This window comes from Urocampus carinirostris, chromosome 3 (assembly GCF_059441175.1).
Source record: "Urocampus carinirostris isolate Australia breed hairy pipefish chromosome 3, RoL_Ucar_1.0, whole genome shotgun sequence".
NCBI classification, from domain to species: Eukaryota; Metazoa; Chordata; class Actinopteri; order Syngnathiformes; family Syngnathidae; genus Urocampus; species Urocampus carinirostris.
In genome coordinates, this window is record NC_142351.1 from 14,984,816 (window position 1) to 15,006,358 (window position 21,543).

General features: G+C 39.4%; 1 protein-coding gene across 2 annotated transcripts in view; it reads left to right on the forward strand.

The window, feature by feature from the left end:
• Positions 1-21,543, forward strand: part of LOC148368899 (cadherin-4-like) — a 452,029-nt gene that overhangs the window by 322,193 nt on the left and 108,293 nt on the right. For both annotated transcript variants that reach the window (XM_088330808.1, XM_088330807.1), the window contains exons 6-7: positions 5,256-5,411; positions 18,467-18,611. In XM_088330808.1, the coding sequence (XP_088186934.1) occupies positions 5,256-5,411; positions 18,467-18,611 (301 nt within the window). The remainder of the gene's footprint in view (positions 1-5,255; positions 5,412-18,466; positions 18,612-21,543) is intronic.

A 21,543-nucleotide genomic window follows, 5' to 3' on the forward strand; every position in this document is an offset into this window, starting at 1 on the left:
TCATTGAAAGGGGCATGCTACATCCAATCACAAGATCTGTAACAATAGCATTGGTTATGGACTTCTGTTTGGGATGATTTGCTGAATATGCTTCCAGAGGACGAGACTGGATGAACTGTGATATTGCAGGCTGTGTAGTATCAGTGCAGGCGTTTCTTGTCCTTTCATACTCTGCATATCTGTGAAGCAGATGCAAAAACAAGAATGAGATGTCCTGTATGGTTGGGCAGACATGAAATCATGACATATGGTTAAAAAAACAGTTGTTTGAAACTTTCTGTATTTTTTTTTATCTATCTTCTGGATGATATTACTTAATATCAAATCAACTGTAACTGAAGCTTTTACCACATTTTTTTACTTTTTTATGCTCATAAAGCTGGTATATCTTAACCATGTGATAGTTAATAAATAAAACAATTTATTTAACATTTCCAACCATGAAATCAAAATTTTTAAAGAAAATAATGAGCTAATATTTATTTTTATACTAAAAAGTTACTAAAAAAAAACTACAAAAAAAACTTCCATAATTGTCGACTTAGTGGTCTTAATTATAAGATTGGATTAACATTATTGTCACTATTTGATTTGGAGACTACTGGCATAACTTTTGATCTAGCCTGCACGATTGAGGCGGTTTTAGCGTGATGACGTTGTAGTCTGATTGGTTGTAGCATAGTCCAGTAGTACACAGAGGCATTTGATCAACGCAGCCTCTCGGATGGTTGGCCAGACTAAACTCGTGTGATGAGTTTATCACACGTTTATCACAGTTTATTAATAGTCGCGATAGCCAGGCTTTATTGTTGCACTTTTATTGCACTTTATTGTTGTCAATGTCTACGCATAGGACAGTGTGGAACGTAATTTCGATTCCGTTTTATGTCAAGTACATTTGAAGGAACTGGCAAATAAAACTGACTTTGACTTGACTATGTACGATCAGCATGCCTGTGAAAAAGAGCGGATCCCCCTGCAGCTGCCGCCAACCCCACACTCTCCCCAATCGTGGAAGGTGCCCTTTTGCCAACACTTCCAAATTATATGCAGATTGAGACTATAACATTAAGGCAAAGACACATTTTTCAGGGATGTGATTTTTCCGCTAATTCGCGGAATTCCGCTTTCGCTCCAAAAATAAAATTTTAAAATTTCCGATTCTTTTAAATGGTAAAAAAAACGATTTCGTCTCGACAGCGTTCCATTTTAGTGTTTCCGTAACTGAAATGAAACGTACTTGCGATTGGTTGAAGTCTCCGTGTTGACCAATAAACGCGCTCCTTATAAAGGCGTAGGAGTATGCCATTGTTCATTTCTCACACGTTTTTGCCGAGTGTTTAAAGAAAGATGTCCGAGATCGAACGCAAAGATGCTCCGCGAGTTAAAGAAATTGCTAAGATCGTAAAAAAACAAGTTTCGATCGGACTGGTTAGAGAAGGAATTATCTACAAATGTTGGTGACCCCGACGTGATCCAATGTAGCGAGCAGAGACGGGAGTCGTAAGCGGAGTGTCAAACAAAGGTGCCAACGAAAGCTGCTTTAATGACATTTAAACTGGCGATAACAAAACAAACACGAGAGTGGCTAGAACCGGCCGAATTAAGAGTCCCCCTAGGAACTCGCTAACTAAACAATGGTTCCGTGGGTGAATTATGTACAACCCACTACAGTACTTTCATTTATAGATAACATCTTCTTCTATAACAAAGACATTTATGGTATGTTCTAATATGAGTTACTTTTCATTTGGTCATGATACAATTATTTGTTCATGAAATTTGAACTCTTCAACATGATTTATGTGTTAACTTAGTAATCACATGAGTTAGATATGATGATATTCTCAGTGATAGTTTTTAATAGCAAAGGCAGTCCAATGTTTTTTAATGTGACTGATTTTGAGTTGACTTAAACTGTAATTTTATATGGGATAGTTCAAAATACATTGAAAATGTATGCTGTTGTTTTGTCTATTTCTTTGTCATCTGAGTGCATTGAAAGTACTTAAAAACACGGAAAACCCATGACCTCCGGGGGGCTTCGCCCCACTTCTCCCCCCACCAGGGCACTGCCCTGGACCTAGCTGGGTGCCCGCGGCCCCCAGACCCCCGCCTAATTTTCAGATAATTTCACTTTGGTCAAATCACATCCCTGATTTTTGATCATGTACAGTGCACGTGTCCTTCTCAACTTCACCGCTTAGCCTACCCTATTTTCTCAATTAGACAGCCCGTTTATCCGTAGCTCCTAGCTCAATATGCCTGGCTTGTCTTTTGCGTTACCCGTTGTAGGATAGACGAGGCACTATGAGCACAAATGCATTCGTTTTACTCAAACATACTGCAATGTTTATAAAAGTAAATGAATGAAGCATCATTGACGCAGGTTACGATAACCTCTCGTCTCTGCATAAGAATGTCACAATGATAAACTGAAACCCCCCTGTGCAGCGGCTAAATCGCCCTGCCGCTCACTCTTAGCTAACAACCAAAGAGTAAGCAACTGGACTTTTTAGAGATTGAGCTGTAGATGTTCCTCATGGAAGTTCCTCAAGCTCAAATTAGAAGTCCAGTTGCCTACAACTAAACTGTATGGATAAAATGACCTGGGTGAATGACAATATTCACAGACATTAGCCAACATCCAACTCACCAGATATTAACACATTGACAAACAGATATTAACACTGACAAACACTTACTGGGCAGAATGGCTCTTCAAATGTCGGATGAAATTTGAGGTGGTGGTCTGGCTGTCCGAAATTTTCCCGTTGCAAAATTTGCACTGCGCTGTTCGCCGTTTACCTTCTTCACAGAAGTTTTTGAAGCCAAAAGTTACTACCCTCGGAGCAGACATGCTGACTTCAGGTGGTTGCCGTGGAGGTGTGTGGCGCATGGGCAGAGTGGGCGTGACATGAGAGCGTTTCTCAGCCCGCATCCCGTACTGTAATTGTCAACATTATTTAAATAATGAAATATATATATATATATGAACACGCAAGTCATTCAAGTCATCGTGGCTCAAGTCAAGTCAAGTCCCGAGTCTTAGATTGCCAAGTCCAAGTCAAGTCACAAGTCATAAAAACGGCGACTCGAGTCGACTCGAGTCCAAGTCACTAAGTCTCAAGTCCCCATGTCTGATGGAGACCATGAGCATGCTATGACTTGAAATGCCAGACAGTGATAAATGTTTGTGCCCGTCAACATAACAGTACGCACCCCATCTTTTTTCTGGGAGTGCTTCTTGTAAATATATGCAATATCAACTTGCCTAGTTTGGAGTGCAAGGACAGAATGATTAAACTAAGATGGATTTGGTCAAAAGCTTGACTTGAATAATAAATGGTCATACGTATAGCACCCGATAAAGTAGTAACCCAGTGATTTATGCTCAATTGCAGGATTCTCAAATGTGAATGAATAAGCTTTATTGCTATTAAACAAAAAAGGGATTATCCTCTCCTTGTAAGAAAGCGATGAAGAGAGCGTCTGCTTAGCAGCACATTAGTATCAGGTATCCTCGGATTGAGCCAAATACCCTGGATGATTAAACTACAACTGTACCGGATATAGTGGTTTTCCATCTGTTGTAGCTCCAGGTCATCCGTTTCATGGGTATTACTGTATATCTAGCGTTGGCTCAACTGGGTTTGCTTATTCTTAAGTTGCGACCCATATCCACTTGTCAAATGTATCCAATGAAAGTATCATGCATTTTAAAGCAGATATAGTAGAATATATCCATTCATCCATTATCTGCACCGCTTATCCTCTGTGGGGCACGGTGGTGCTTGAGCCCATCCCTCTTAAGGCAGTGGGCAGAAGACAACCTGAACTGGTTGCCAGCCAGTCGCAGGGCACACAGAGACAGACATCTCACTCACTCAGTCACACCTAGGGACAATTTGGATTCAGCCAATTAACCTGACATGCATGTTTTTGGAATGTGGGAGGAAACCGGAGTGCCCGGAGGAAACCCAGGCAAGCACGGGGAGAACATGCAAACTCCATACAGGAAGGATCTCATGACCTCAGAACTGTGCCGCTCAAATGCTAACCACTGTGCTGCCCATAGTAGAACTTAATCATTTTTCGTTTTTTGAAAAAAAAAAAAAAAAAAAAGGTTAGCCAAACCAAAACGTCAAGTACCTTATACACAGGCATAAAAGCTTACATTGAATACAAGCGACCCCATAAAACTGCTTTAAAATAGCCACATATTAAAACAATTCTAATACATTAATAAACCGTGTAACTCAACATTGATGATTTTAATTTAATAGTTAATAAAGATTGATATATTGGTAAAAATCTTAAAATATACCATTTTAAGCCATTTATTGTACCTTCCAGCAGTGCTTCAAAGGCAGACGATTATACCACTTTTTTTGTTTGTCGCAATTGTTCCCTTCTTCGCTTTTATCTTGTTTTCACTGTTTTCCACTTTTCGTTGTCCTTATTACTAACTTTCTTGGGACCAATAATAGGGGCAAAGAAAGGAAATAAAACTAACAAAATCCAATAAAATGAGATGTGGTCTTTCTCATACGTACCAAATGACTGAACCGGCAGAACAGATCGAGAATAATTTTCTCATGTTTAGAAGTGTAATAGTTCCATTATTTTGTTCTTCTTTTTATGATTACTTTGCCAAAGCTCAGGCCCATGACCCCTGAAAATGGGTTTGCGACCCACTTTTAGGTCTCAACCCACGAGTTTCGAAAAACTGCTTCAGACGTGCTACCGTAACTTTAAAAAAGTCATGGAGTAACGCACCATGTTGTAATGACAGTTGAGTGACAAAATTGTATTAATAACTCGTTGCAGTACTCGTTACATAGAAAGTAATGGTGGTCATTTGAAACAGTGTTTTTATTCACAGGAAATTGTTATCAATATATAAAGTATTTTACTCAATTCACCACTTATGCGGTAAAGGTGGGTCACTCAATCACACTCATTTAAACACGCAATGACACTTAGCAGGGAGAGCACACAATATTCCAACACTAATTGTTAGTTGTCTAAGTGGTTGACTGAGCCTGTTTTAGCTCAATTTCTATTAAATAGAACCTGATTATAAAAAAGTAACAACACAGTAAGAACATGGTAAGTTGCTATTGTAGAAATGCATACCATACTATTAGCCCTCTGTCACAAAAAGTAGCTATGAGCTTCAAAAAGGTTTGTGAAACCTTTTCTATAACAATTAATCAGTAATTGGGTATTGTTATCTCCTTGTGGCAATCCAGATCCGTTCGGACCAGGATCAGGACATCTCCATCCGATACAGCATCACTGGCGTCGGAGCAGATCAGCCACCGAATGAGGTTTTTAACATCGACCCTGTGGTTGGAAAGATGTTTGTCACTAAACCTCTGGACCGAGAACATCGCTCATCTTACCATGTGAGTCCACCTAAACATCTGCTGAATCCATTACATCCTCTATTCTCCGTACCTGATATACACTGTGTTGTTCTTTAAAAGTGATTGGGAGGAGTAGAAAAGGGAACCACACCATTAAACACGGACAGGAGAGGGGCGGAAGGATTTTTTAGCCAATCAGAATGCACAATGAAAATCCGCAAAGTATCGAAACCGTGAAAAGTACACTGCTATCGAGCAAGAGATTACATTACATTTTTACGGTTCGCTTGATCTCAAACTATTATTCCTAGGTGGAGTAATTCAATTAATATCAAACCTTCACTCTATCTCTTATCAGTCTCTCATAAGTATCATATGTCAAATCAAATCATAGTCTCGTTATCCAGGCAGCCTTGACCTATTTAATTAGTGATGAGCTGCCATATTCCCAAAAGAAGCATTAGTCACTCAAAGCTGATTTGCTTAGGCAGAAAATCTCCAACAGCTTCTGAGTTCAACTCTGAGTTCATTGTTGAGCAATTCAACTGTGTGGTGAGAAACAAAATGATCTGTGAATATTTTATTTTGTCTTCCTTGTTATAACTTCTAAAAGCAGCTGCTGTGGAATCAACGGAAAGTCATACTTACTTAACCTTTGAGTTTTTTGGCTTTATATATATATATATATATATATATATATATATATATATATATATATATATGAGTGTTTGTGAAGCGATTTGGGAAACAACAGTTAAAAAAAATAGTCTGTGTTCATTTTAATGAAAGTGAAAGAGCTACCTTCTGACAATAACAACATTCTTTAGCTAGCGGCATCGAACGGCTTTTACAACAAATACACGAAACCACACACAATTAGCCGTGTTTAGGTAGTACAAACAACCGCTTGCTTTTGGCATCATAAAGTCAAACTTGAGATGAAATGTGACAGAAGAGAATATACTTACGTCACGTCGCCGAGTCCCTCCTCGATAAACTGAGCGCCACATAAGAGGGGGTGAGGTGGTAGGAGTTGAAGGAGGAGGGGTGAGCGAAGCGGTAACTCACCATGACTAAGCATTGTGTCAGGGCCTCCCCCTCCCCTTCACAATAAGAGTGTCCACACCGTGTCCTCAGTTGACATAAGCTCGCGCTCAATGACGTCAAGTCAATAAATGCTTTTATTGAGAAGGTAAGGTATATCTTTTATACCCGCGAAGCTCTGAACCCGCAAAAGTGGAACCGCGAACTAGCGAGGTTCCACTGTATATATATATATATATATATATATATATATATATATATATATATATATATATATATATATTGTGCCTTAAGGTTAAACTATCATAACTAATTGAAGTCAGAAAATACATTTACTTATAATACTCAAAATGTTAACCGGCATCAGACCATTTTACGTTTAATATACAGTAATCCAGGCCTTGGATATGCGATGCTACAACACAGCTCTCGGCATCAGCTACTTAGCCCATGAGACAAACAAAATGGTGGTACTCAGCCCGAAAAAAGTTATTTGAGGTTAAACTATCGTAACTAATTAAAGTCAGAAAGTATATTTACTTATAATACTCAAAATGTTAACCGGCATCAGACCATTTTACGTTTATTATACAGTAATCCAGGCTTTGGAGATGCGATGGTACAAGACAGCTCTCGACATCAGCTACTTAGCCCATGAGACAAACAAAATGGTGCGCAACACCATCAGAGGGCACACTGGACCCTACGAAGAACTGTTGTAAACTGTGCACGGAAGGAAATTTCAGTGGTATGATCACATCACAAGATAATCAGGGCTGACTGAGATAATTCCCCAGGGCACAGTCCAAGGGGCATAAGGAGAGGAAGACCGAAAAAGAACGGGGCTGACAACATTAGGGAAAGGACTGGTGCCAACTTCGCCACAACCCATGAACAGGACAGGGACTGTCAATATTGGAGAAGGCTGTCCAGAGTTGCGTCCTCATTGGTACCCCAAAGACCCATTTGGTTAACCGTGAATCCCTTGTTTACTTTTTACGGTTTTGCTAATTTATTGATTTGCACCGTGCATTATGTTCCGCAATCCAATTGGCAAAATAGACCCCCGCTTATTATTGATTGACGATACAGTAGTTTTTTTTTTTTTTTTTTTTAATTACCGTATTTTCCGCACTATAAGGCGCACCGGGTTATAGGGCGCCCCCCAAAAAATAGTTTTTGGTCCTATATTTTCCATACATAAGGCGCACCGGATTATAAGGCGCTACAATGGGAACGACAACAAACTTATTACCCCCTTGACATTCCTAAAGCTTGCAAAGAAGCAAATACGTTTCTCAGACATGTACGGAAACAGTGTCTGTACAATGTCACCAATCACTCAAATGCATCGGTCCAAATATCATTCGGAAGGTTAAAGTCTTGGGATTCAAGAAATGCCAAACATTTCTTAGTTTCCATTTTATTTTTTGCTGGCAACTGTGTGGACAACAAAGTAAGAACTTTATTGTGCAGGGAAATGGGGTTTTTACTGTGCATATGACAATAAATACTTTGAATTGAATTTAGTTTAAAAATAGACTCATCACAGAAACATCAAGATCGTTCTAAATCAAGATACCGGGAAAATATAAAGCCGCATAGCTCACCTTCTCTTGCAGTTCTCTTGCAGCCATCACGTTCAATAATGATACGTAACCACTGTCTTCTCACAACCGTGAGTGTAGTAAATCCAGGAGAGTAAATTATTTACAAATACAGAATAGTAAAAAAGGTTTTCTCTATGCCGTAGTGCAACCCAACGTGTGATTCACATTCATCTTTTTCGGCCAATTGCAGGCTTTGTTTCGCCCCTTTAGCCTATGCGAGCCTGAAATGATAAAAAGGATCCGCCCCCTTTACCTCCGAATAACTTTAGCCAATAGTGACTGATTCAAATGATGATTGACACATTGGTTAGGAAATGAAACGCCGGTATATAAATCCCAGCATACACCGGAGACTACTTCGCCTTCGGGGCAAAATCTAGTCGGCGGCTGCTTGCCTTAGTTGCAAGACTTTGCGACTTAATATCGATCCATATATAAGGCGCACTGTATTATAAGGCGCATGCTCAGCTTTTGAAAAAAATAAAGGCTTTTAGGTGCGCCTTATAGTGCGGAAAATACGGTAAGTTCATACAAGAGGTCACCTGAATATTGGGCAGCCCAATTATCAGAATGGATTTTTAGGATTTTGACGGCTGTTGGTATCAGCCTGTTTTTTTATTCGATGAACCAATTATTAAGCACAACACCAAGCAACAGTCTAGTCTTTTGCGCCCTCCCCTGCCTTCTGATTTGATAAGTGACATGGGTGAAGCCACTGAAGCAGGAAGCCTATCCCCTCTCCGCACTGTCCACAGTTAGGGCTGTCACGAATATGTCATATTTGTCCAATGGCAAATATTTTTCACTTTCACAATTGTTGCCTTTTTTTTCTCGTCACCTCCCTTTGTGACCATCCTTGACTGAAAAATGACGTCAAAATGCAGTGAAGCACTCATGGAAGCAAACGCCGGTGTTGTGCTTAATTCCGACTCCCCTTCACTTGAACGTGCACTTGGTTTTTAGTTCTCAGCGCTTTGCTTCCAAAAGAAGGGGTGACGCGATCATAGTCTGTATGTGTTTATTCAAAAATAATGATTAACGTGAGTAAAAATAAAAATGCCATCACTGTCTATAAACTGACTTTAAAAAGACTTATTAATGCTAATGTCACCTACACCGGAGGTGACCCAATGTAGCTAAACTCTATGTTCACTATCCCAACTAGTTCTACACAAGGAGCTTTATATAGCGTACAGTGGAACCTCGGTTCTCGACCATAATCCGTTCCAGAAACCTGTTCGAAAACCGATTTGTTCAATCACCGAAATCGTTTTTCCCATTTAAAGTAATGTAAGATCGTTTTAATCCGTTCCAACACCCTGAATGTTTACCATGAACGTAAACATGAAGCTAACCCAGGCTAATCGTACGTTTGCGTTAGCATAATCTTCCGTACGAAAGATTATGAAGTTGTTCACTGATCTTTGTAAGCAAAGCACCATTTTAAATGAGACCCTTTAAAATAGTTCAGAGCGCTATTAAAGTTTTTTTTATTACTATTATTATTATTTCATTCTTTGTTTCTTTTTCTAGTATTAAAAATGTATTACGCCAATTTTTAAGCTTCTACAGCAAATTAATGTTGGCTGCAAATATCGGTTATCAGTCTCTTCCTAAGACTTATAATCAGTACCAGCCCTGAAAAACCCATATCCATTGATCCTTAGTTTATACAGTACTTTAATTTGTTAAACAAATTCTTGAGCTGGTATAAAGGGTTTGTTCTTTGGTTTCGGCCATAATGGGAGCTTTATGAAATGTAACTCCCACGATAAACGAGGGATTACTGTATTTTGTTGTTTTTGTATTTTGTCTTTTTAATGCCCTCTGTGGAATTGACCAAAAATATATTAACATTTGCTAGAAAACCTTTTTGTGAAAAGGGTTTTCGGTATTGCTTCTTAGAAAACCCTTGAATTTTACTCTATTGTCATGTTCAGGGTTGTCAAAGTCAATTGGACGGAGCGCCCATGGTGCCCAGCATATCTAGATGGATAGACGTTGCTTGTTGCTAGCTGTCTGTTTAGCCCCATAATTCTTGTTTACAAATACAGACTAGTAAGAAAATGTCTCCAGGCCGTAGAGTAACCTAACTTGTGATTCACATATTTTTCGTCCAACTGCAGGCTTTATTTTGCCCAGCTTTAGCCAATGCGAGCCTGTAAATGCTTAAAAGGACCCGCCTCCTTTACCTCCGAAGAACTTTCGCGAATAGTGACCGATTCAAATGATGATCGACACATTGGTAAGGAAATGAAAACGTCGGTATATATATCCCAGCATACACCGCGGACTACTTTGCCTACGGGGGAAAATCTAGTCAGTGGATGCTTGCCTAAGTTGCGAGACCTTGCGACTGTTCTATAGGGCGCATGGTCAGGTTTTGAAAAAAATAAAGGCTTTTAGTTGCGCCTTATAGTGCGGAAAATACAGTACATAAAAATAAATAATAATCTTCTATCACACTACTTTTGATTAAATCTCTTAGGTTACAAAAAGTAGATCTGCCTTAACGGGGGTGAAGTTATAAAGAACAGCAACATCATTGGCAAATCCCGAGAATGATGTAAACAATGCACAATAGTGGCACTAACAAACAACATTGAATAATAATAGTCAAAGTGGCATCCTACACAATCTCCTTTGCAGATGTACAATTTTTAACTTAGAAACAAGCCGAATACTTATCAATTGAACACTGCATCACTGGTGGAAGACTGCATCACCGGTAAAGAGGGCACAGCAGCGCCTGTACTTCCTGCGGAGGATGAGGAGAGCCCACCTGCCCCCACCCACCCTCATCACATTCTACAGGGGCACCATAGAGAGCATCCTGACTAGCTGTATCTCTGTGTGGTGTGGAGGCTGCAGTGCCTCCGACTGGGGTAGTGTGAGGAGGGTGATGAGGACAGCAGAGAAAATCATCGGGACTTCTCTCCCCTCCATTCAGGACATTGGCCAGAAGCGCTGCCTATCCCAACCCAAGAACATCATTAGGGACCCCTCTCACCCCCATCATGGACTGTTCACTCTGCTAGCCTCTGGGAAGAGGTACTGCAGTGTGCGGTGCAGCACCACCAGGTTCTGCAACAGCTTTGTCCCCCTGGCCATTAGACTGTTATACGGCCAATCACACATAGCAAGCCTACACAGCTGCTAATCCGTACATCTGTTTGTTTGTTTTGTTTTTTTGTCCTTGCACTACTGGCAGTTCTCTTATACCTAGCCACTTCTTTGCACATCTGTTCTTCTCTGCACTATCGTACTCCAGTGTTATTGTTATAGTATAGTGACTTGTTTACCTGACTGCCTATTTTGCACATCTGGTTAGCTGCTCCTCTTGCACTCTTTGCACTACTGTATAATACCATACATGGCTATAATTATTTAGTATATTATTAGTACTTCAATACTCCAACTCAATACAACATTTTATTTATATCTGTACATTCAAGGAAACTGTGCGGGTCAGATGTATCGACATTTTGTTCTGTATACACGTGTACAAGAATGACAATGAAGTATATCTGAATCTGATAAAAAAGCCCCAAACTAGGACACCATATAGGGGTTAATATAAACCAAAAACTGACTGAACTTAGTTTAAAAAACAACTTGCATGTGTATTTGTTAAAAAAATGGTGCAATTAAAATGATCAGGTAAAAATTCCCACTCATCAATGTGTCATTCCGGTTCTCTGCATGTATTACAGGATACACGGAATTACACTGCCCTTTTTAAATCCAACTGTAATCTTCAACCCTCACTGCTCTTGAATTAAAAATGTGCTTGCATGTGGGACGGTGGAAGGAGAGTGGGCAGAGATAAAGGACCTGGCGCACAGCCGCAAAGATGGGATGGCAGAGCACGAATATTGGGTGCAGGACAGATCAGACAATGTAGTGAGGAAAGTAAAGTTAAATTAACCTCCAGGAGACCCTGAGATGCAATTTTAGCTGAGGTACAGAACGGAAGCGTACGGTGACGGACTCCAGCGGTGGAGGATCCTCACCCCTCATAGTCGAGGAACCCTGCAAATAATTCCACTGATTCTATATTCTACTACAATGAGCCTGCAGGTGGTTATGTGGCTCTCATGCCCTGCAAGTAGCCTAAATTTCCCCATACACCCAGCTCAGATGAAAGAGTACCTCAATTTTCCATACGCGACAGAGCAATTACGTGTGATTTCACCGATTTATTCCTTCTCCCCCTAGCCTTCACCAGAGTTGCAGCCTACTTTAACCTCCCGTTTGATGAATACATCTTGTTTCACAAGAGGGAAAGTTCACAGACGCTGTGCGCTGTACTGATTGCTGGCGATTTTTTTTTTTTTTTTGCAATTCAGGTGTATACAGTCATGCACCGTTCATTGCTTTGGGGTTAGGTTCCAAATGGATAGGCTTTTTTTTTTCTTTTTTAACAAGTATTGTACAATAAAAAATGTTTTCAATTCAAATATATTTTTATTATTCACTGAAACCAAAGAACAAACCCTTTCAATGGGCTCCAGCATTGTTTTAACAAAAAAAAAGCGTATAATTGTTTAATGTATTGGTTTTATTTTGTACAAATAACTACTGTAACCTCCAATAATATTAAGCAGGGAGATTGTCTAGCCAATGGGAATGCAGAACACAATACATGACGCAAATCCGTAAAGTTGGGAAAATGTGAAAAGTAAACCGTGTTGTAGTGAAGCATTACTCTGTCAAATAAAAAAAATAATTAAAACTCAATAACATTGTCTTAAGAATAAGTCATGCTCACACAGATTAAAAGTGGTTTCCATAACAAAATAGTTTACCTGCTGACGCCATCTTCTGGTTAAACCATCATTGCAGCCTCTCTCAAGTTCATTTAGTTGAGCGCACACGTACATAACATTCTTAGATGCCCTCGAATAAACTCTTCTTTTTGTAATCTTTTTGGGGTTTTGGGTTGGAATTTGGACTGTACTTCAAACAGTACTTTTCTTACTTTCACCATTTTTTTATCCTAGAATGGAAGAAAATCGTAAGCACGTGTGTAATGTGCAATGTGCTCCATGGCCGTAACACAGTTTAAAAGTAAGATAAAGCATATAGTCGTGGTGGTAAAAATATAAAGGCTCTTTGAACTCAGTTTGGCAGTGTTAACACATACTTAATAGAGAAAATATTTAATGTTAAACATTTTAATGACACCTTAGACGATGCACCCCACATTTAAGAACAACTAACACACCCCAAAAAACTTTTGGCTGCTCTATATCGAGCCTGGAGAACATTGCCAGTTTGTGATACTGCAACAGAGCTAGTAACATTATGAAGAACATCTCTCACCCTAGCCATCTACCCTTTTAATTGTTGCCCTCGGTAACAGGGTTTGTACGGGTGCTTGTAATCCTTATAAATGTTTCAATTTTAATGTAATTTTATAATTATGTGTTTTCAAGGATCAAACATGACTTCATTTTTTGTTGTGGTGCTTGTAAATGCTTGAAATAGCTAAGTTTCTCAACAGGTCTGCTTAAAAATTAGGCCGGCACTGCTCTCTGGTGGCTTGTCTTTTTCAATTGTGATTAACAGCAAGTGGCATTAGTTTGTACGACATTGTCCTTTGAAGCTGCGTCTCACCCCTAAGAGCATGCTACACCAAAACAGGGCAGTTTGAAATGTGTATTAGTGCAGAGATGACAAATCAATTAAGTGGTACATTGTCATGGGAACGACTTCCTGCAACTGAAAACGAAGTTACTCATTACTCATATTTACCCAACACCAATATGGGGAGAGATATTTCCGTAGTAAAGTGGTTAGCACATTTGCCTATCAGGTGAAAGTTCCCCAGTCTGAGACCGGATGGAAACATGTGTTAGCCTGGAGAGAGAGGGGTGCCTCCAGGCTATACTTGCCCAGGACACACCTTATGTTCCCTCTAAGCTGTGTGCGTGCGCAATTGCGCACTGCCCGCACATTCTCAGCGCACAAGAAAATCTATCCAGCGCAATGTTCCCTCTAAGCTGCGTGTGTGCGCAAATGCGCACGACCCAGAGCTTTTCCGTGCACAAGAAAATCTAGCCAGCTCACAATAATCAGGGCTCAAAATTGCTAATCAAGAAGCAGATTAAGTCAAAGTTACAGTGCATGAAGGTAAAAATACAAGGATTCCCCTGACGTTGTGTTCTAAATGCGGTATTTGGAAGTCAAGGTCGAAGTAGAAGTCAGTAGAGTTTTTCGAGAACCGGCTTCTTCAGCTCGGCCCACTAAAAGAAACCGGCATTTTCGGGTCCTAAATGGCTCTTCAGGTTGTTTTTGCTTCTTCAATCCCTATATGACCAAATATTATGTAATATTATGCACAAACTGACTTAAAGGAAGGGGGAATAGAACAAAAAAGAAAAAAATACCAAAATGAAAAAGTAGTGAAAAGCTGAGAGAAAAAAAGAAACAAAAGGAAGAGAAACAAGACGGAAAAATTCAGAAAAAAGCCAGAAAAGAAGAAAAGAAAGAAACAAAGGGAAAAAAAGTAAATAGAGAACAAAGATTTTTTTTTAAATAATTTAAAAAAAAAATTGAAAAAAACAGGGAAAAAGAACCAAAAGTTTGTGTTGCATTCAAATAATTCCCATTTATACCAAGTCAATATTGTTGCCAACATTGTACTTCAACTAAAAAATGTGATTACATACAGTTCTGTATCGTGCAACCGACTAAATAAGCCACCCAAAAATGTTAGTATTATGCGACAAAAGACACCAGAAAAAAAAAAGAAATAATTGTAAAAAAAAATGACGTTTGTAGGCCGTACAAGCTTTACAAGCTTTGCAATAATACATTAGTCAATGTATTCAAAAGTGAAAAATAATGTTGCGATGCCGGAAACTCAGCAAAATGTAACGTGATGTCAAGTTTTGGACATGTTTGATAATGACTTAGTTGCCAAACTTGGGATTGCTGTTGCTCACTGTTGTTTCAAGCGTTGCTTACCGACTTTGTGTAAATGCTCAGACCCGTGGAAAATTAGAGGGAACATTGGACACACCACAGGAAATGGTCGGCCTAGGACTCGTGGGGTTAAGGGATCCAACCAACCAACCACATTTACACACGCATTGTTTTAGATGCACAAATATGTTCACAATTTATTCATGATTTAAAAATTATGTTCTGAAAAATGAACATGCAAGAATCAAAATGCTTATGTAAATATATGTGTCCCTCCGCAAAATGCATGATTCACACTAGATTTTTTTTTTTTTTTTACTGGTACTGGAGAAATTGTAAAATTGGGTTGGCAAGTCCTTAAAAAGAGCTTTTATTTGGCCATTAAAGAAGTGTACGAACCCTACAGTAATCGCAACAGGTCCCTTAAAACAACAACTGCTCAGATACAGTTTCTTCCTTATGGGCATTACCCTACCAAACACGTGCAGAAGACTGTGACAAGTTGTATTAAAAAATAGAAGAAGAAAAAAAGATAAAAGGAGCATTCATATCTTATTTATCTTCTAATTTGGGAATTGTGTTGCTGTTAAATGTTATTGCATTACATTTCATTGCACTATTACTACAACTTCTGCCAGTCTCTAGGCACTGCCTTGTAAATATTTTACCTATGTATCCTGACATTCTTTCTTATTTTTCTCTTTAAAGTCTTTACTCTGTGTTAAGCCTTGAGTGTCATGTCTAATCTCTTCGCAAACAATGTTCACTACAATGTTATCAATGAAAATAAAGCCAAATCTAATTGCAACCATCATAGGAAAAGACGTGGGTCTATTCCCAAATTCCAATGTTCCCAACTTTCATTGTTTTGAGTCTAAAATGAAATGATCTGCATTTATATATAGCGGTTTTCAAGTCAATGACTTCCCAAAGCGCTTTACAATGTGCTCCACATTTCCCAATAGCGGCCTTGCAGCCATGTAAGGCGCTAACCTGCTTATTGGGGGTATTAGGGGTTCAGTGTCTTACCCAAGGACACTTCGACATGTAACACGGACGAGCCGGGATTCGAACCGGGATCCCTTGATCCCAAGACGAGCGCTCTACCTCCTGAGCTACTGCCGCCCCGTAAAACAGTTGTGTCTCCTCAAAAAAGTTTAGCATGTTTTGATTCTTGGCAAAATCCCATTCTACAGATCCGCGCACAGCTGAGGGGAATTTGTGATGAGCCAACTGTGTTTGTTATTCGAAGACGCAAGCAGGCAGAGTGCTGTTAGCGCTAAATGTGATACGGAGTCGGACTTACAGTTGCTGTGTAAAACAGACACTGCTTCCGATAAAAGAAAGTGTATATTTGTTGTACTTTCAACTGAGAGAAGCACCAATATGACGTCAGTCGACATTCATCACCTTTTAATCCACATCCCACCCTGTATAGCAACTATGCTTATTTCTAAAGTGACTGAGTATTGTATTGTATTGTATTGTATTGTATTTATTTACTCAGCCAGTATAAACCATAAACATGATATATACAAGAAATAATTTGACACGTGAACACTCAATAATGAAAAAATAATTTATTTAAAAGAAAAAATAAAAGAATAGATTGAAAAATATATTGTAGTGTATAATACAAGGTAATTATATAGAATAGTTTAAAAAGAAAGAATATGTAAATAACAAGACTAGAGTAGAATAGGTCGGAGGAACGCGTTGGCATAATACCATAAATTCCGGACTATAAGCCGCTACTTTTCCCCCAAATGTTCAGCCCTGCGGCTTATTCAGTGAAGCGGCCAATTTATGGAATTTTTCTAACGGCCACCAGCGTCACTGGAGTTTAAAAGGTAGAATTAAGACCAGTAGAATATGTGCGCCAAGAAAGACTGCAACCTCTACGTTTAAGCATACATTGTCTGTAAAGTTAAAGCACATTCCGATAATGAGAAGACGCCCTTGATGGCGATAGTTATGAGGAGGAAGTTGAGGACGATCTACTGTGAATTTCACAATTACGGGATGCTTTATTTTAACAGGCACGTTTGATATATTGCGAGCGTGATCCTACTAGCGTGTTGGTACCTTTCAAAGGCACGGTTTGGGATGAAAGTTATATTATTATTATTAAAGCTTTGAAAACTCTCTCGTGTACTGTCTTCCTTCGTAAATATGTGTAACCATGTGTAATATGAATTTGAAACGGTATATTTTTGTAATGTATTTATTTTAGAGATTTATTCTGTTATGTGTTCTACGGATGAATCAAAAAGAAGGGGCGGAGCAAACGCTGGCTGATGGGAAATGGGGTAAAGCTGAGTTACCGGTAGATCTGTTGTCGCAGCGGACAATAGTGTATATATATTTTTCCCACCCTTAACTTTGGAAATATACATTTTGTTTCCTTGGATTACTTTCAACGGGACCTGGACTTTACAAGTCTGCATCATACGTTAATCACGGGTATTATTTTCCACTAATGATGCCAACTATGGTTCTAGGATTGTGCACTATCTATGTAGTTACAGTTGTGTGCCTGACAGTCTGGTCCGGGCTGAAATTGTGATTGTGTCACAAGTTTCAATGCGGGCGCACGCGGCTTATACATGAGTGCCGCTTATGTAAGTATGAAAGTGTCAAATCACCTAAAAAGTGGTAGGTGCGGCTTATAATTGGGTGCGCTCTATAGTTCGGAATTTACGGTAATACTATACATAATAACCTAAATCAATTCCCGTTGAACATACGGATAGCGGAAGGGTAAAAACTCTCTTTAAGACGTGTAGTCTTGCTCGCAAAAGAGCGAAGACGGTGACCTGAAGGCAGGTGATCAAAGTACCTGCGAGCAGGGTGACTGGGATCGTCTATAATTTTTAGTGTCTGTTTTTTAGTTCGATCGATGTAGATACTTAGCAGGGACGGGAGGCCAGTACCTATTATTTCCTCTGCCTTCGTCACTACTGATTCCATCTTTGACAATTCTTTCTGATTGACGCAACCAAACCAAACTGTGATTGACCTAGTTAAATCGGATTCAATTATAGCACGATAAAGATTGACTAGAATGGATTGACGGACTCCGAATGATTTGAGTTGACGAAGGAAGTAGAGCTTTTGTCTGGCTGACTTTAGAATATCAGTTGCATTGACAGTCCATCTGAGGTCAGCTGACAAGTAATTACCCAGAAACTGGTCGAACTGAACCAAATACTGATAGTATCTATACTAAGCCAGTACTTGATTTGGATCATTACATACACACAAGTATCTCCTCTCCCACCAATTTATTTCAGACTGTAATACAATTTCCAGTAAAGCATAATATGCTGTTTTAACACCATAAAACACTGGAATCTATTTTTGAATATAATCTACACAGGATATACAAGTCAGGAAAGCGGGCGACAAAATTAAATGACACCCAGGAGCAACGTTTATGAATTGCATGATATAAACCTGGCACGGATAGCTCAGATCACGTTTAAAACCTTTTTCCTTATTTTCATCCAGCTTCGAGCTCATGCTGTGGACATGAATGGAAACAAAGTGGAGAACCCGATTGATCTGTACATCTTCGTTATTGACATGAACGACAACAGACCAGAATTCAAGAACCAGGTCTACAATGGCTCCGTTGATGAAGGCTCAAAACCAGGTACCAGTTACGCAGCTATGATTACTGAATTGTCTGTACAGTTGCTGCCCTGCTTACGAACAATATAAGTTCTGGACGATCGTTCGTAAGTTGAATGTGTTCATAAGTCGCTTCAGTGCTTTTTTTTTTTGTATGTTTAAGGTTTATATAAGTGTGCTTAAGGCTTGTATACATAACCTGGATTGTTTTGCACTTTTACAAAATAAACATTTCATAAAATAATATGCTCTATAAAGATATAGTTGAGTTTAACTTACTTTTGGAAAATGCGCTTGAAGAGGTCCTCTTCCGTGGTAAAAAGTGGCTGAAAAAAAGCGTTCCAACCATTTTCTCAACCGTATCAAGCTTCCTTATTCTACTTTCCTTTTGAAAGAAACGGCTGGCCTCTTCTTTACACTGTTCACCACCTATATTGAATGGATACACGAGATATTAAACAATAAAAACGTCAAAGTCTTTCTGTTTTTGGACAGGAATTTGAACCTGTGCCTTATATGCGGGAACATTTAGAAATGTGTTAGTTTTGCAGTTATTGATCAGTCAAAAAATGTAACACTGACCACAAGTACGTAACACTGGTGACCTTGGGGATCAAACCGGATAGCAATTGTAAGAAAACCAAATACCGGCAGGCCGCTAGAGACATGGATGGTTGTTGACAAACAGTAACAGTAGCCGGATAACCAGCTGTGAGAGAAGCAGGTCCTATCCACTAGAGCAGGGGTGGTGAACCTTTTTGACTCAAAGAGTCAGTGGTTAGCGCTTGTGCGGCACAGTTCATGTCATGGGAACCTGTCGTGGGTTCAAATCCAGCTCAAGACTTCCTGTGCGGAGTTTGTATGTTCTCCCAGTGCTTGCGTGGGTTTCCTCCGGGCACTCTGGTTTCCTCCCACATTCCAAAAACATGCATTTCAGGTGAATTGGCCGGTCCAAATTGTCCATAGGTGTGAATGAGCAAATGAGTTGTCTGTCCCTGTGTGCCCTGCGATTGGCTGGCAACCAGTTCAGGGTGTCCCCTGCCCACTGCCCGGAGATGGCTGGGATCTCCAGCCCCCCGCGACCCTAATGAGGATAAGCAGTACGGCTGATGAGATGAGATGAGCCATTAAATGTTCTGGTTTCATTTCGGGAAGGAACCACACCCTATGTTTTGAGGCAAAATTCCTCAAAAACTATTCTTCAGCACATTTTTTGACATTTCATGATTTGATCAAAATTATAAAATCAAAATAATAGCAGAGCCTGTGTCACAGATATCAACACATACCACTTTAAACGAGTGTCCTTCCTTAGTTAAGATCGTTTATGCTCATTTTGACCTTCATTTTTTTCATAAATATTTGGTTAAAAACAAATTGAGAGGGAATCATTGTGTAAAATGTCACAAAATTCTCCAAACAAAGATCCCGACTGATTTACTTTACGCACAGATGGTGCTGAGCGAGAGACAGGAAGGAGTACTTACGCTCTTTGCATTGCCCACCCATCCCTACCAAATTGCTCTGTGTGCTCTTCTGGTGTTTTGGCGTATTTACAGTTTGTTATGTAGGTTTTCATCATAAGTTCTCCCAACAGTGGACATGGATTATTAAATTAGCTTCCATACAAAGGATTCCTTAGCGATCTAGAGCCAAAACAAATTTGTTTGCCGGACACCTTGACTGTAAGCTCTTGTTAATAATGTGAGCTAATAATGCACATCTGTCTCCTATGCACTATCGTACTCCAGTGTTATTGTTATTGTATAATGACTTTTTTACCTGACTGCCCATTTTGAACATCTGGTAAGCTGCTCCTCTTGCACTCTTTGCACCACTGTATAATACTATACATAGCTATAATTATTTAGTATATTATTAGTACTTCAATACCCCAACTCAATACAACATTTTATTTATATCTGTACATTCAAGGAAACTGTGCGGGTCGGATGTATCGACATTTCGTTCTGTATACACGTGTACAAGAATGACAATAAAGTATATCTGAATCTATATACACAGGACAGTACCATCGATTTATTCAATGTTGGTTTGTCTTTGAATATACTAAAACTATCTTGCTTTTGCTAATAATAAACGACATGAAGACAATTGTATTGGAATAGATTTTGTCTCCAAGCCATACCCACTCATAATAAGAGCCATATATGGCTCGTGACCCACTGGTTCCCTACCCCTGCACTAGACACTAGACCATTAGAGATACAGACAGCACATGAAAAGGCATTACACCTAATCTCATTATATACTATTTTAGGTGCCAGATACATTGGAAAAATAAGTAAACAGAAAGTGATTAAATCGCATGGGCCGCAGTAGCTCAGGAGGTAGAGCGCTCGTCTTGGGATCAAGGGATCCAAATTCGAATCCCGGCTCGTCTGTGTTACATGTCGAAGTGTCCTTGGGTAAGACACTGAACCCCTAATACCCCCAATAAGCAGGTTAGCGCCTTACATGGCTGCAAGGCCGCTATTGGGAAATGTGGAGCACATTGTAAAGCGCTTTGGGAAGTCATTGACTTGAAAAGCGCTATATAAATGCAGATCATTTCATTTCATTTCATATATTTCAGGATGGACGGACCAGTTCATAACATCATGCACTTTGTAAAGACTTTGTGAGTTGGTGATACAATGCTGTATTTTAAGGATCCCAACAGGTTTTTGTACCACAAACTGGGTTAATATCTGAAAATATTCTCGTGGCCCGGTCCAATTATAATAACATCAACAATTTGGCACTGTGACTAATCGTGTGATGATGAGATAAAAGGTAATGCCTTTTCATGTGTTGTCTGTATCCTTAGTTTTCTAGCGGATTTGATTCCTGTTACATCCAATTTAATGCGGTTGTGATCAGTGATATATTCGAATTGATCAATCACTGCAGAATTACTGTACCGACTTATTTTTTGTGAAACCTTACCCCTT